Source organism: Chelonia mydas, chromosome 1, assembly GCF_015237465.2.
Source record: "Chelonia mydas isolate rCheMyd1 chromosome 1, rCheMyd1.pri.v2, whole genome shotgun sequence".
Taxonomy (NCBI): domain Eukaryota; kingdom Metazoa; phylum Chordata; order Testudines; family Cheloniidae; genus Chelonia; species Chelonia mydas.
The window spans coordinates 226,264,112-226,278,745 of record NC_057849.1 but is presented as its reverse complement, the minus strand read 5'-3'; the positions used below and the strand labels follow the sequence as shown (position 1 = coordinate 226,278,745).

The window sequence follows — 14,634 nt, the reverse complement described above, 5'->3', positions numbered from 1 at the left end:
TGGGATATTTCCCAGGAAATACCTTACTGCTAAATGATAAACTAGCAATTGGCTGAGCCCTCAAGGGTTAACTCGTTGTTAATGTAGCCTCATGCTTAAAAGGCAGCACGAATGGAGGGAGGGGAGACAGCATGGCAGACAGAGACAGAGACACACACCCTGTGTGTGAGAGAGAGGTGCGCATTGCTCCTTTAAGTACGCTGACCCCACTCTAAGTACATTGCCTTTTTAAGTAGATCAGCAAGCTGAGATGGCAGCTGCTGCTAGGAATTTCCGTCCGCTATCATGTGTCCCTCCTGCTCTATGGAAGATGGAGTAAGCAGGATGCAGGAGCAGGAGGGAGGGGGACACCCTGAAATTAGCCCCCATCTTCCCCCGACCCTCCGCACAGCAAGCAGGAGGCTCCGGGGAGCAGCTCCAAGGCAGAGGGCAGGAGCAGCACATGGCAGTGGTGGGAGGGACAGCTGAACTGCCGGCAATTGGTAGCCTGCTGGGTGGCTGCCACATAGGGAATTTAGGGGAGAGGGGAGCTGATAGGGGGGCTGCCGGTCCACCCTGGTTCCAAGCCCCCACCAGCTAGCTGCAACGGGCTGCTCTTCCTGCAAGCAGTGGACAAAGCAGGCGGCTGCCAAATGACGTTATAAGGGAGCATTGTGCAATTTTAAACGATCATGTTCCCTAACTGATCAGCAATGTAACAATGTTAACCGGGACAACTTTAAGTGAGGAGTTACTGTATATATTCATGCTGCTGTTGTCCCTCTGCTGAATGGTAGCAGATGTCTAGGGCCTTGCAGATCAGCTTCCTGTTCAGATAGAAATCAGACATACAGAGCCTGGGTATATTCTTATTGTAACTTGTTTATTTATACACACACACACCAGTTCTGGAACAGAGGGGTCACAAACAGCACACAGACCACCCCTTCATTCAAGAATCTCAGCCCAGTACCAAGGCCCAATTCCCACAGAACAATTCTGGCGCAAGAATTGGCTCTGTTTAGAGAATTAGGGCAGGCAGTGCACACTCCTGCTGCTTACCATGGCTCCCCCAAAAACCTGCAACTGAACCAACACCACCATAGCATTTCTTCCAAGACTAAAAATGTGCTTGCATGCTAAGAAAAATAACTTGTAAGAGGTGACTCCTGCCATAATACTGTTGCAATGGAGATAGTAATTTACACTGCTGTATCACTTTAATTCTTACATTTTTTTTATTTTTGTGTACTGACAAAGAAGGTATTGTGACAATTGTTTACCAATCTTTTTAGTCTAATGCTGTATTAACCCTACCATATGGACATTGGTTCTTGTTTCTAATCTCATTAATCCTTGTCATCTTCCTTTACAGTCTCTGATCACCTTTGTGAACAAACACCTAAATAAGCTAAACTTGGAAGTGACAGAATTAGAAACACAGGTAGGCGCTTTATACAAGAAAATAAATCTCAAGGTGTAAATTACAAATTTAGGCCCCAGTTGTGCAAACTGTTTTGCATGTGCTTCTCTTTATACACGTGAGTAGTTCTGCTAGAGGGATACACGTGTGTTTGCCTTATTTTATAGGTGATCGTTATTTGCAGTAATGTTTGCCTCTGGCTGCTTCTCTTGCCCACTTATTGCACACATGACTTATAGCAGATGGAGCTGGTAATTTGTAACCTCGCCTGGCTTCAGATAACAAGGGAAGTTTTAGAATATATATTTGTTTGTGTTGTTGACTGTAATATATGGCTGGGTTTCAGACCAATGTTTCGAACACATCAAAGAAAACATGTGCAAAGCACTCGCTGTATTACTTAAATTATGGATTAGAGCAGGTGACGGGCATGTCTTTTCCAACTGTGTGAATTCAGGCTGTTGATCTGAACCAGGATATCCTCAGTTGATTCAGTAATTGTTGTGGCATAGGTCTGTCTGTGTTTAACTCAGTTTAGATATTGGATATCCTTCAAAACACTATAACCCAATCAAATGTGAGTTCTGGAGACACTGGGGCATGTTGCTTTCACTCAGCTGCGAGCATATCGGAAGCTTGCATAGCTCTAACTGCTGTAATAGAAACAATTACACTGTGTAATGGAAGAGAGTTCATAAAAGATAAAGATTGCTTTAAAATGGGACTACATGGTTAACTTATTCTTTGCTGTTTTCCCCGGAGAGTAAGTGTGGGCACTGGATAGCCTAGGGAATTGGTTATGGACTACTGAGCATTTCATCTGGGTAATTGGTCTGAATCTGGCCTAGGCTGATATAGATTAAATTGATCATCCACTGATGGAAATTCTGGGGCCTTAGTGAATGGGAGGTTTCAGTCCAGTTCTGGGGCCTGGCTATCTTTATCACAAAAATGCACTTGAGCTCTCTGCTGAGATACCTGTGATTAATTGGGCTATGGAGACTTGATCCACCCTCTTGCCCCAAGAGTCTTGTATGATTGCTGTCAATGCGGTATCTGATTTATGGGTACAGATCTTTGATCTCCAAGGGCTGTCAATCCAGCATCATTCACCAGTGCTGAAATGTACAAAGAATGTAAAAAATACAAGAAAATGGGCCAGGGGAGGTTAGAATAAATGGAAATATTGGTTAGATGAGACACCCTTCTATTTTAGGAATCAATCAGAATCTTGGAACGCCACCATTGCACTTACCGTGGAAGCAGTTGCTAGACTGCAGTGCAAAGTGGTCAGAATTAACAAGGATTTTTATGCTCTGGGAAGTAGTTTGAGAGGCTATCATGTCTGACAAGTTACTAGATAACACAGACTTTTGATCACTGAACTGTTGCTTACCTTGGTCAGATAGTGCAGTAGTACATTAACGTGCTGGCTGGGTTTTCTGTACTACTGTCCCTAACTAGATGGAATGAGACCTGGTCAAGTGTTTTGAGAATTTCTTCCTCTAGTGGCTGGCCTACAAAGCGGATGTAGATAAAGATTTTTCAAAGGAACAAATAGCAACAAAGACCCTAACTCCTATTCATTTCCAATTGGAGTTAGGCACCTCTCTACCATTTGTGCCTTTGAAAATCTCCCCCTTAGGTCTACTGACAGCTAATAGGAGTTTCTGCTTCTGCTAAAGTGGTAGTGCCTTATCCCATGCCACATTTATGTGGCTCTGGTTTTGGAAGTGTAGGTCTCTGTGGATTGTTGCACTGCTTTATTATTACTGTAGCGCATAAGAGCCCTAGTCATGGACCAGGACCCCATGGTTCTGGATGTTGTACAACACAGAACAAAGACCGCTCCCGCCCCAGAGAACTCTTTGCATGTTCCACCTTATCTCTGATTAAAAAAGTTCAGGGGATGTCATACAGGTCATATTGGAACCAATATAGGGAATTCTGTTTGAAAGATACAGTACCTACCAACATTTAAAAGGAATTGTATGGGTTTACAGCAGTAATACTCTACTGGTGGGTCTCTTCATAAGCTTGGTGTGGCTCTCCTCTTGGGTTGGAGCACCTCATCCCAAGTCACGTGAACATACATATGGTGTAAAACAAGGAAAAGGCATGCAAAAGAGTTTTGTGTGGTCTTCTGGGTTGTCTTTTAAAGATATAGTTTCCCATTATCAATGTAGCACATAGTTACTCATAGTGAGGGTGGTGAAAACAGTGCACTCAGATGTGGGGAGACATCCTGGTGCCCCTCTGCAGCAACCTGTCTAGCCACTTAGGGCTAGGTCAATGGACTCCAAAGAAAAACCCGATCGGCATTCCTCAGCTGAAAGAATATTGACCATGATACAGGGCCTTGATGGTTGAGTCTGGGGAGAAGAGGAACTGGCCAAGGGTCCTACTGTTTCTGACACAAGTGCAGTAAACTCCTTCCCAGTCCTGAATGGGGCAGAAAGTAGATTATTAAATGTCTGTAAACCAGCTAATGAAGTGCTGCAAGTAGAGGTAAATGGTTTGGGCCTTTTATTTTGATTTTTCTCATTGGTTACAAAGCCTTGCATGAAACCAAATGCCTCTTGCCTGTCATCTGGGAATTTCACCAGTATCTCTCCTCAGTTTGCAGATGGCGTCTATTTGGTATTGCTCATGGGTCTGCTCGAAGACTATTTTGTTCCACTCCACAACTTTTATTTAACACCTGAAAGTTTTGATCAGAAGGTGAGTAGAAATTCCAATCTGGACTCCGCTCGCTACCATATCCCACGTGCTATTTTCCATCCATTGGCTGAATTCTCTTCATGCCCAATTAAGCCAAAGTATAGCATATCCTTTCTTTCAAAGGCTGTAGCGAAGGTGCATTCGTTATAACACTTGGCAGTTCCTAGAATCTGTACTTTAAAGGTTGCCTGTGAAACAAAGGTGTAAATCCCAGTGACTTTACCAATACTTCCTGAATGACTATACCTATAAACATATTTAAGAGAAGAAAAGCTAGGTCCTGCGATGTCCAGCACAGTTGTGGTCAGATGATGTTTATAAACGCAAAGGATATAAAATAATAAATAGTTTGCACTTACATGTTCAAATTGAATAACTTATTTAATTATTATTACAGCAATGCTTAGAGGCCACTCTGAGACCAGGGCCCCATTTTGCTAGGCATCGTATATAGTCACAATAAGAGACAATCCCTGCCCTGAGCTACTTACAATCCAAGAAAGGCATAAGAAGGGCAAAAGGTGGGAGACAGGAAGTCTTGTCCCCATTTTACAGGTGGGAAACTGAGGCACAAAGAGACTAAGTGACTTGCCCAGGCTAGCATAGGCAGTCAGCACCACAGTGCCAGGAATTGAACCCAGATGTCCTGAGTCTCAGTCCAGTGCCTTCACCACAAAGCCATCCTTTGTCTTTCCTAATTTTTGTCACTTCCCTGTAAAATGTGGAAATAAGTAATATTACCTCTAATGTATATGAGGAACTGACGCAGAGCAGTAGTGACTTGGCCAAGGCCACACAGCCGGTCTCTGACGGTACTGGGGTTAGAACTCATTTGCTGAGCACTGATAGTGGGATTGACTCTGTACCAGACACACAGTCAGACATAGGCTCTGATCCTGCAATGAGCACCCCATTGGCAGCATGCAACACAAAACCGCACTGAAGTAAATAGGAATCTACACCAGCTCAGGGATCTGCTTGTGCACAAGTGACTGCAGAATTGGGGGGCCATTGTTCCTGCCCCAAGGGGTTTGTAATCTAGGTACACAGTTTTCCTCTGGGTCTCCCAGTGTTCTGTCTATCTAGCTAAGCATTTTCATGTATTTCTTTCCATATGGTAAGATGTGAATGATGGTGTCTGAGCTAAAGTGGGTTATTGTGGATGGGCATCACAGACGAAGTGAGCTGTGAGGAGAGGGTAAGGATTTGCCACGCTGTTGCTGCGAGGGGCGGCCTAGATCAGTGGTGCCTAGAGTGATAAGCAAGTTGTGAATTTTGCATGCCGTTGGGAGGGGCGATAGATTGTCTGTGTTGGGCCTTCCCAACAGCCATGGAGAGGAGGGGCAGTGCTGGCTGCTGGCTGCCGACTGCCTACTCGGGTTGGGCCCCATGGGCCCTCCTTCACAATGGGTGTGCCGCAGGGCTGAAATTGAGTGAGTGGCATTGCAACCTGGTGCACAGGGGTCACTGTGCCACTGAGGTTTGGCCCTGCCATCCCCCCGTCATGGTGGAGAAGCGGCAGGACCAAATCTGAGTGGGCAGAGGGGCAGCCAGCTCTGCTCCTCCTCACTGCTGCTGGGGGCTGGCTCCTACACCAGGGCTTGCCCGACCTCGTCCCACTTCCAGCAGCTCGTTTCCTCTCTGCTCTGCCCACAGGACTTGCTGTGTGACAGCCTCAAGACCTGCTACAAGAAGGAGGAACTGCAGGGCGTGGGACAGGGGCAGCAGGGAGCCCTGGAGTGTACCATGTGAAAAATTTCAGGGATGGCCCTTGGTTTAGATATCCTGGTTCACTGTTAGCCTCCATGCTATGTAATCCTCCTCCATGCTATGCAGTGGTGCAAGTACGGTGGTACAGTCTGGTACGCCATACCAGTAAGATATTTATAGCTGGTATGGTGTACTGGAAAGACACAGGAGGAGCCTGCCCCACCCCAGCCCTTCCACGCAGCTGCATCTCCTGAGTCCTCCTGCCTTGGCTCTGTAGAGCAGCCCCGCCGGAGGACAGGGCTGGGCAGGGGTGGGGTGGGGTTGGGTTGGGGCCCGACGGCCCCACATTCTGCTCCTTGCCCCGCTGCGGGTCCCAGGAGAGTCCTGAGCAGCCCTGCCAAAGGACGGTGGATACAGCAGCTGCTTCTGCCTCACATTCTTCTGTTCCTTTCGACGCTGCAGTTCCAGAGAGCCTTGATCGCCCAGAAACCTCAGTGGTGAAAGGAACAGAACATGGGGCCACCAGGTGTACTGCCCCCAGCCCTTCCCAAGCAGCTGTGTCTCCTGAGTGCTCCTGCCTGGTGTCTGTACAGCAGCGTGCCCCGACTCCTCCCCCGGCCATGTAACGTGGGATGGATGTGGATCATGGGGAGGGGATGGGGAGAGCGCGGGGGCCCCAGGCTGGGGGCAGAGCGGGGACGAGTCATGTGGGTGGGGTCACATGGGGCAGTCACGTGCCTCCCCTTTGTGTCCTTTCCATGAGTGCAGCTTACCAGCAAGAAATGATTTCTACTTGCACCACTGATGCTATGTAATCTCTCAGTGAGTTCAGTGCCAAGCACAGTGGGGCTCTGACCCTGGTTGCAGGCCTTAGATGCTTCTGGAATACAAACAATGTATCTGCCCCCTGCGAGGTTGGCTCCTTGTTCTGGTGGGGTTCTGTGGAGCTCTGGTCTGAGCGCATAGTGCATTCCACGGTTATGAATAGGAAGTTGTGAAGCTGGCTGCATCGGGGGTTGACATGTTAGTAACGTTGCAGGAACTTAGTAGTCTTTAAGGGCATGATCCTGCAAAATGCTGAGCACCTTCAATTCCTGCTGACTTTAGTGGAGGTGGTTGAGGCCCAGCGTCTACCAGGAGGAGCCCAACACCTTAAAGGACTTGATCTTCACTGCCCAACTCAGCTTTGATGGATATAGCTCATCCTCATCAGAAGGGATCGTACCATACTGTAGGGCAAAAAATATATTGTCCCAAATTAGGAAAGTATTGTAACTGGCTGAAGAGTTTGCCTGAAACTCCCTGCCCTGTTAACCGGTGTCGATCCCGCTGAGAAACAGCAACCTGGGGTTTGCTGACTCCCTGAGGCAGGTGATGATGAGTTGCCAGATGTGGATGTATGGGAGGTAGGAGTGGCTTCCTGGAGAGGAGAGACGAGAATCCAGGATGTGGTCTGAGAAATCCTATGAGAGAAACACCTAGGAGTAACCGAGCCTGAGGATAAGATCTGAGTGTATCTTTTGTTATCTTAGAGTTTTCTTTTCCTAATAAAGAAATGCCAAGGGAGTGGGTGATGATGATGGACTTCATATTCTGTGTGGACTATGTTTATAGAGCAGGTTGGGAAAGATGAATATTTTATTACGTCATTAAAAAAACCCTCCATGGGTACTGCTTAGCTTTTTTCAGTTTTTCTTTCATTCTCTCTCTCTTATGGGTTGAATTTTCTTGCGTATAAAACCGTACAATGCCTATCTATATGCTATAGCTACTCAGCTGTGATTGTGGTGTTGCTTGTTTATGTCTAGCTGCATGAGACACATGCTGAACCAAAGTTATTAGATATTGTTTTGAACCAGACACGGAAGAAGAAAGTGTGTCTGTGAGCATGGGGAGGGATTAGTTTGCTTTTATTTGTGAACTGTGCATCTCTTTCTACCTCTGAAATTGGTTTTGCATAAATAAATCAAGGAAAAACAGGAGTAGGAGGAAAGATTACAATTCTGATCAATTAATCCAACAAAGGGAGCTTTTTCTCATCCTAATGCAAAGGGGTTTTGTATGCATAACTCCCTCACTCACTGAGATGAGTAGTTTTAATTACATCTCCCCCCTCATGGCACATATTTCCAGAGTCAATCACTTAAAGGGACAAAAATACAAAGATCTCTTTATACAAATTACCTTTCCACATGCAGAGAGGAAGAATTTCTTAAACGGCAGTAGGCATCCAGAAGAAAAGCTGATTGCTCACGTTAAATCCTTTCAGACTAACATTCTCTCCCCAACAGGTTTCTCTTCTAAGGGCTTGTCTACACTGGCAGTTTACAGCGCAGTGGCTTTCTGGGTCAGGGGTGTGGAAAGTTTCAGCTCTGTAATGCGTCAGTGTAGACAGTGTACTAGCGCTGGGAGCCGCGCCTCTCGTGGAGGTGTTTGGTTTTTTTTTTTTTTGAGTGCAGGGAGAGCTCTCTCTCAGCGCTGTGCCCACACAAGCCAAGCAACGCTTTAGCTTTGCCAGTGTAGACTAGCCCTAATTGATCCTCTTCATATTTTTCTTTCCTGTGTGTCTCCCTGTTCTGTTCTCTGACTTTGCCTTAATTCTAAGAGTAGTTTTTGTGGGTTCTCTGTTAATGTGACTGTCTTCTTTTTCATAGAACCCAGAAGCCCTCTTTTCCTCTGTCAAGATACTGCTCTTAATTATTACTGAGGGACAGCCGTTTACTGTTGCTGATTGGTACTTAGTTTGTAATGATCTAGTGAAAATCATTTGAAAATGTTAAGCCTGACCTTACTTCTAATCTCTCTCCCTAATTGTCACCTGCTTTCTGTTGAAAATTACTGCTTGGATGGCAGATGATCTGTTCCGTAGAGTCTGAAACACTATAATTTATCATGAGTATACAGACAGGAAAAGCTCACCAGAAATGCAGATGTTTCTGCCCTCATATAAAGGCTGTGACATCTTGACTTCTCCAGGTCCCTCCCTGCCCTACATTTGTATGATTTATTGATCTCAGTAGCACACCAGTCTCCAACACAGAGACTTGATTGTTCTGCCAAGCTTTCATGGGGTTTCCTAATTCAGACTGTACTCCATCTTAAATTTTTGACTCTTTACATTTGGAAACTTTCTTCTTAAATGAGTCCCTCGGTTGATTTGATTTCTGTTGTCTTTACTCCTGGGAGGAAAACAGCTGCGATTCAGATCAACAAATGTTGTTGATTTTAAAACCAACAAAATAAATCCCAGCATCATTATTTTTGATGTCAAGAGAAGGGAGAAGAAAGTAACTGCTTTTTTATCGATTTGTTAGAATTTGGGAATTTATTTAAATTGCTTCTTTGCAGGTCCATAATGTTTCCTTCGCTTTTGAGTTGATGCAAGATGGAGGGCTCAAGAAACCAAAGGCTCGTCCTGAAGGTAATATATACGCTATAGAGGCACAAACTATTTATACAGGCATAGTGGCAATTACATCTCTCGTGTTACTCCATTAAAGTCAACAGGGTTACATCAGGAAATAATGTTGTGGGTGCATGTATTTTACACACACACACACACACACACACACACACACACACACACTTTTATCAGACTCCCTCTTATCCAAAAGACTCCTTATGCATATCTGCGTTATCTCCCTTAATGTGCATCGTAACTGGAGTAGACTCAACTATTAACAGGTTCAAGTCAGGCCCATGATTTTAGTAAGTGATAGTGCTATGTGAAAGCTGTTCAGAAGCCTATGTTAGATTAGTTGGTGTTCTCAGTCTTTTTCCTAGTGGAAAGTTTACATAAAAAATTAGCACTAATTTGCGAGCAGCCTGATCACAGAGATCAATAACTGAAGGGATAATTTTTCTCCTATGGAAATCAGTGACAAAAACTCCCGTCGGCTCCTATGGTGCAGGGCCAAGTACTGAACGAGCATGAAGACTTGAATTATGCTTTTGACTTTTTAAAGGCTGTACCTCCGAGTACCGAAGCTAATTAATGGAGCAGTGTCAAGAATCTTGCACTACCTCTGCACTGTTTGCTCTTTGGCTAACAGGAGGAATTATGTCGTCTTGACTGTCAGTCGAGCAATCTTCATTTTCATTATGACTACCCCAGAAGTGTGCTCGATGCTTTTGCAGCACACACAGAAAGACAAGGGAGGCCTGAGGAGTTTTACAGTCTAACTTTAAATGAGACAAGTTAGGATAATAAATAGCAAGGAGGGGATGAGGTGAGGAAGGGAAAAGGTTACGGCATCAGGATCGCCTAGTTACTCGGTTTAGGCATGTGCCCGTCTTCATGTCTCAGACTGTTTTTCTTCTTTCCCAAAGTGCACCTAAAGGAGAGATTTGAATGAAGTGAACATCCTAGCCTGGAGGACCAGAAGCAGGAATACATTCCGTATACTGGGGCTGGGGAAGGTTGTGGGTGCAGTGGGATCAAAATCAGGACTGGCATCGTTGGTGGAGTGGAGGGGACGGAGGGGGAGAAGAGGTGAAGGCAGGTAGCTTAGCCTGACCATTACTGTTTGTTACTGCAGGAAAGCATTCAAAACAGTGTTACTTTACTCTTTGCTCCGGACTCCATGTGGTTTGCCCTCTGACTCAGTGTACAGCAGAAGATATCATAGTGAGGCCTGGTCTACACTGGAGTGGGGGTGGTCGATCTAAGTTATGCAACTTCAGCTACGTGAATAACGTAACTGAAGTCAGCGTATTTAGATCTACTCACCGTGGTGTCTTCACTGCAGTAAATCGACTGCTGACACTCCCCCGTCAACTCTGCCTGCGCCTCTCGGTCCGGTGGAGTACCAGAGTGGACAGGAAAGCGCACGGCGGTCGATTTATCGCATCTTCACTGGATGCAATAAATCGACCCCTGCTGGATCAATCACTCCAGAGGTAAATGTAGACATGCCCTGAGAACCGGGACAGGTTTCAGTGTCTACATGGTCTTAAAATCAGCTGATTATTGTACCCTTTAGAAATTAAATTTATTAATAAAAGTAGGAGGGCAAGGTTAGTTAATATGGCAGTCGTCTCGGTCTGATTGTCCCCCCGCTATTGCAGGAGGTAGTCTCGTGTGTACTGTTCCCCTTGAGCACCGGTTCACATCTGCTTCTCTGGGTTGAATGAGGGTGCTGATACACTGCACAGAGCTGTGATTTCCAACAGAGGAGACACTGTTTTGTACAGCTGCTCCTGTGGAAGGGACAGTAGCATCGGAGGCTGTTTTTGTTGCAGTAGTTTTATTTCATCTTGCTGTGGAATCCAGAAGGACAGGCATTTGCAAACTTTAGTGTCCCTTTGAATAACAATTTGCAGTGGTGCAGTTTCTCACGCTCCACAGAATGTTTTATGTGTGGGATTCGCTGTGTATGCCCTACTGTACTGGTGTCACTTTGTGCCTGAATGGACTGGAAAAAGCGCCAGTTGAAGCTATTTATTTACATTGATGGACACTTGGTTTGACTCGGGTAGTAAAGGCCTCTTGAATTATTTGTTGTAGGATTTTCTGAGGACAGGGCACTTTAACACCACTTTGCAGTCTAAGTGCTTTCTGCAGTACTCGCAAGAGACAGGTCTAGTATTCAATTTAATATTTTAGTATATCCTGCTCCACTCACTCCCACCCCAATAAAATATCAAAAGTCATCTTGCATGGTGTATACAACATTGCACAAATTACAGGCCAAATTGTGGCCTCTGTTACATCCATTAAATACAATAGACACATCTTAAGGCAAAATTTTGCCCTAAGTCATTAAAGTAGAGTGAATTTTAGTGGGCAGCTTTATTATCTTCCCAAGGGATTTTGACCGGTTGGTAGAGGTATTATTCATTTAAACTCTATTTTAGGCTATTTTTATGATTTATTGCCACCTTTGGTTGGCATTCTGTCAGTTAGCACTGGCTGGGCTTTGGCCACACAAACTTCCTCTTACAAGGAGCGGAAGATTGAGATCATGGGTTTTTTTGGGCATGTCTGGTGTCCCTCTTGTCAGTGCTTCTCATCTCATGGCCTATAATTACCCATGCAGTGAGGCTATATCTGATATTACATTACTTTTTAATCTAGCAGACAAAGGTTTAACAAGATCCAATGGCTAGAAGTTCTTTGAAAGGAAAAATTAAACTGGAAATAAGGCATAGATTTTATAAGTGAGAGTAATTAACTAATAGAACAAATTACCAAGAGATGAGGTGGATTCTCCATCACTTGAACTCATTAAATTAAAAGTTGATGTATTTCTAAAAGATATATTCTAGTTCAAGCACAAGTTATTAAACTCAGTGCAGGAATTACATGGTAAAGTTCTCTGGTCTGTTTTGTGAAGGAGGTCAGACTAGAAGATTGTAGACCCTTCTGACCTTAAATTCTATGAATCATTACATTACATTAGCAAGGTTTATCCCTTTTCAGCAGGAGGAGTGAGCAACATGTCATAATTCCCTCCCCATTGCCTCCTATCAGCTGAGGCAGAAGTTATGGCAGTGACTCAGAAAGAAGACCCACACGGTCTTCAAGGGAGGTCTCTAGGATGTAGGACCTTGAGAATAGGAGGGAAGGGAAGAAGTAAACCAATGGAGCAATGGGAAATGGCACAGATACCCTAAGAATCCCTGAAGGCAGAGGACCACCTGTCACCTTAAAAAAACAATCATCCCTGTTAAGTGATGATTGCAAATAAACTGCACCGTCCACTTATCTTGCAAACCAGGTACTATAACAAAGAGCAGAGACAATGAATCTCCATACTGGGCACCTAGAGATGTAGTCCTTGATCCTTGGCTCTAGCGGAGCTGTGCTTAGTGCAGCAGTAGAAGGGGGCTTTATGTCATCTTCATGCTCCCCCAGTGCACAGGGCTGATTTGGTCTCAGCTGCTCTAATTTCTAGCTGCCTGCAGTGGACTCAAGGGGGATTGGTGGAGCGCAGTGCTTTCTGGCCACCTTTCCCTCCTTTGGAGTACTCTCTGTGTTGGCTGGATGGTGTAGAGTTGGCTATGCAGGCTCTATGCCAGGTAGGGATTGCCCATGCCACAGTAACCTCAGCTAGCCTCATAGGCCAGCTGTAAGGGTGCTCTGCACTACCAGAGCTATACATTTGGTATTGGAACTTCAAGTTGGCTGCCAGCACCGTTAGGTTGAATCTTCCTGTCGGTTTCCCTGGCCAACACCAAAGATCCCCGTGGCTTGCTGATTGTGGAGGATATGGCTGGTAAGAAGCTTTGCTCCTTAGGGCTAAATTCACATTTAAATCTGTCTCTGAGGCAGCTCGATCTGTTGCACAGAAGGTAGTACACATTCCCAGGCCATTTGGGAGTGTTGTGCTGCTGGGGATGCTGTGGTGTTAAACAGCTTCCTACGCCTTCTGGAAAAGTTTGATATACAGAAACGATTCTGCTAAAACTAGGACTTTTCTTCCTGTGTTATAGTGGTCCTTTTCATACAAGCAAGATCTTTGTTAGGAGTTCCCTTGCTCCTGCTGCTTATGCACACGTACAAGGGTTAGGAAGAGAGGATAGCATGGGGGAATAGCATGACGCTGGGAACTGGTAATTGGATATGTGGCTGTTCACTTCTAAGTCACGACTTAAAATCCGGCCAAGCTGATAGAGGCTGCACGTCATTTAGTAATGCTGGTGGCTGTCCGGAGGCTTGTGTAAAATAGTTAATTTCTTCCCAGACAAGTGTGTGCAGCACAAAACTGTCCCCTCAAATGGTGCTAATTGAGAGCCAGTTGGCCATCCCGTCACGGAGGCTGAGAAGCATATGTTCATGGAGCATGAATTTCTCTCCTACCCAACAAGGGATCATTTCAGGCCAGGCACGTTTGCAGGGCATGGTGACGAAGCCTGTGCTGGGTCCTCTCTGTGGAGCTCTACAGCCAGCACATTTCAATCCACACGTTAAACGAGAAAGACAAAGAGCCTCTTTTCACTCAACTGTGCAAAATAATAGACGAAGGAAGAGAGGGTGAGAGGAGACTGAAAACGTCGGTTTTTTTGGGAATGGGGTTTGTGGGTTTTTTCTTTTTGTTTTTACCTCTCTTCCTTCCTCTTCTTCCACCCGAACTGTTCCTCCTCAATTTTTTTCATCTTCCTGTTTCCCCTACTTTTCCCTCCTGTCCTCTCCCTTTCCCACATCTTTACCTGCTGCTTTTCCCCTCTCCTGCACTGCCGACGTTGGCAGATCCTCTCTCCAGTCTTGCAAGGGCACTCTGTGCTGTACTTTCCCCTGGCAGCCTTTGGAATGTACTTCTCTCCGGCACTTCCTCTATGTTATCGTAGCAAAAGGACAGGAAGAGCGAAGAGAGAAGCTCTCTCTGTTGTACATCTGAGAAGGGGGAATACCAAGCCCATGAGCAATAAGTTTGAAGTTTGCAAAAGGGAAGAATGAGGAGGGTGGAAGACGGCCTGTCTTTATGGTGGACTGTAACTGTTGATGCACTCTTCCCTTCCTTTCTCAGATGAAAATGTACCCACACTCTGGCACAGTGAGAGGGGATGCAGGAAGGTTTGGCACACAAAGCAGGAGTTTAAGTCCTGCTCACTGCATAGCAAGTCATTGCAGAGGTTCTAGATACGGTGGGTCCAGAACCTCACATGAAATATACAATTTAGACTTAAATCCCCACTCTGGACCCCTGGTTAGTAATGTCCCTGGTAGAAACTCACTAGAAATTGTTAAAGCTGTGACATGGTATCTAACATGGAGTATTTTTCAAAGTTATTTGTGAGATATCAGGTCTGAGACACAAGAACTCTGCAGTCTATGATAAATTGTAGATCAGGGAGGGATG

The 14,634-nt window shown here is 45.3% G+C and overlaps 1 protein-coding gene across 6 annotated transcripts in view; it reads left to right on the top strand.

Moving 5' to 3' along the window:
- PARVB (parvin beta) overlaps positions 1 to 14,634 on the top strand; it is a 97,759-nt gene that overhangs the window by 79,328 nt on the left and 3,797 nt on the right. For all 6 annotated transcript variants that reach the window (XM_007061748.4, XM_027824222.3, XM_037914708.2 and 3 more), the window contains 3 exons: positions 1,355 to 1,423; positions 4,022 to 4,123; positions 9,182 to 9,254. In XM_007061748.4, coding sequence (XP_007061810.1) covers positions 1,355 to 1,423; positions 4,022 to 4,123; positions 9,182 to 9,254 — 244 coding nt within the window. The remainder of the gene's footprint in view (positions 1 to 1,354; positions 1,424 to 4,021; positions 4,124 to 9,181; positions 9,255 to 14,634) is intronic.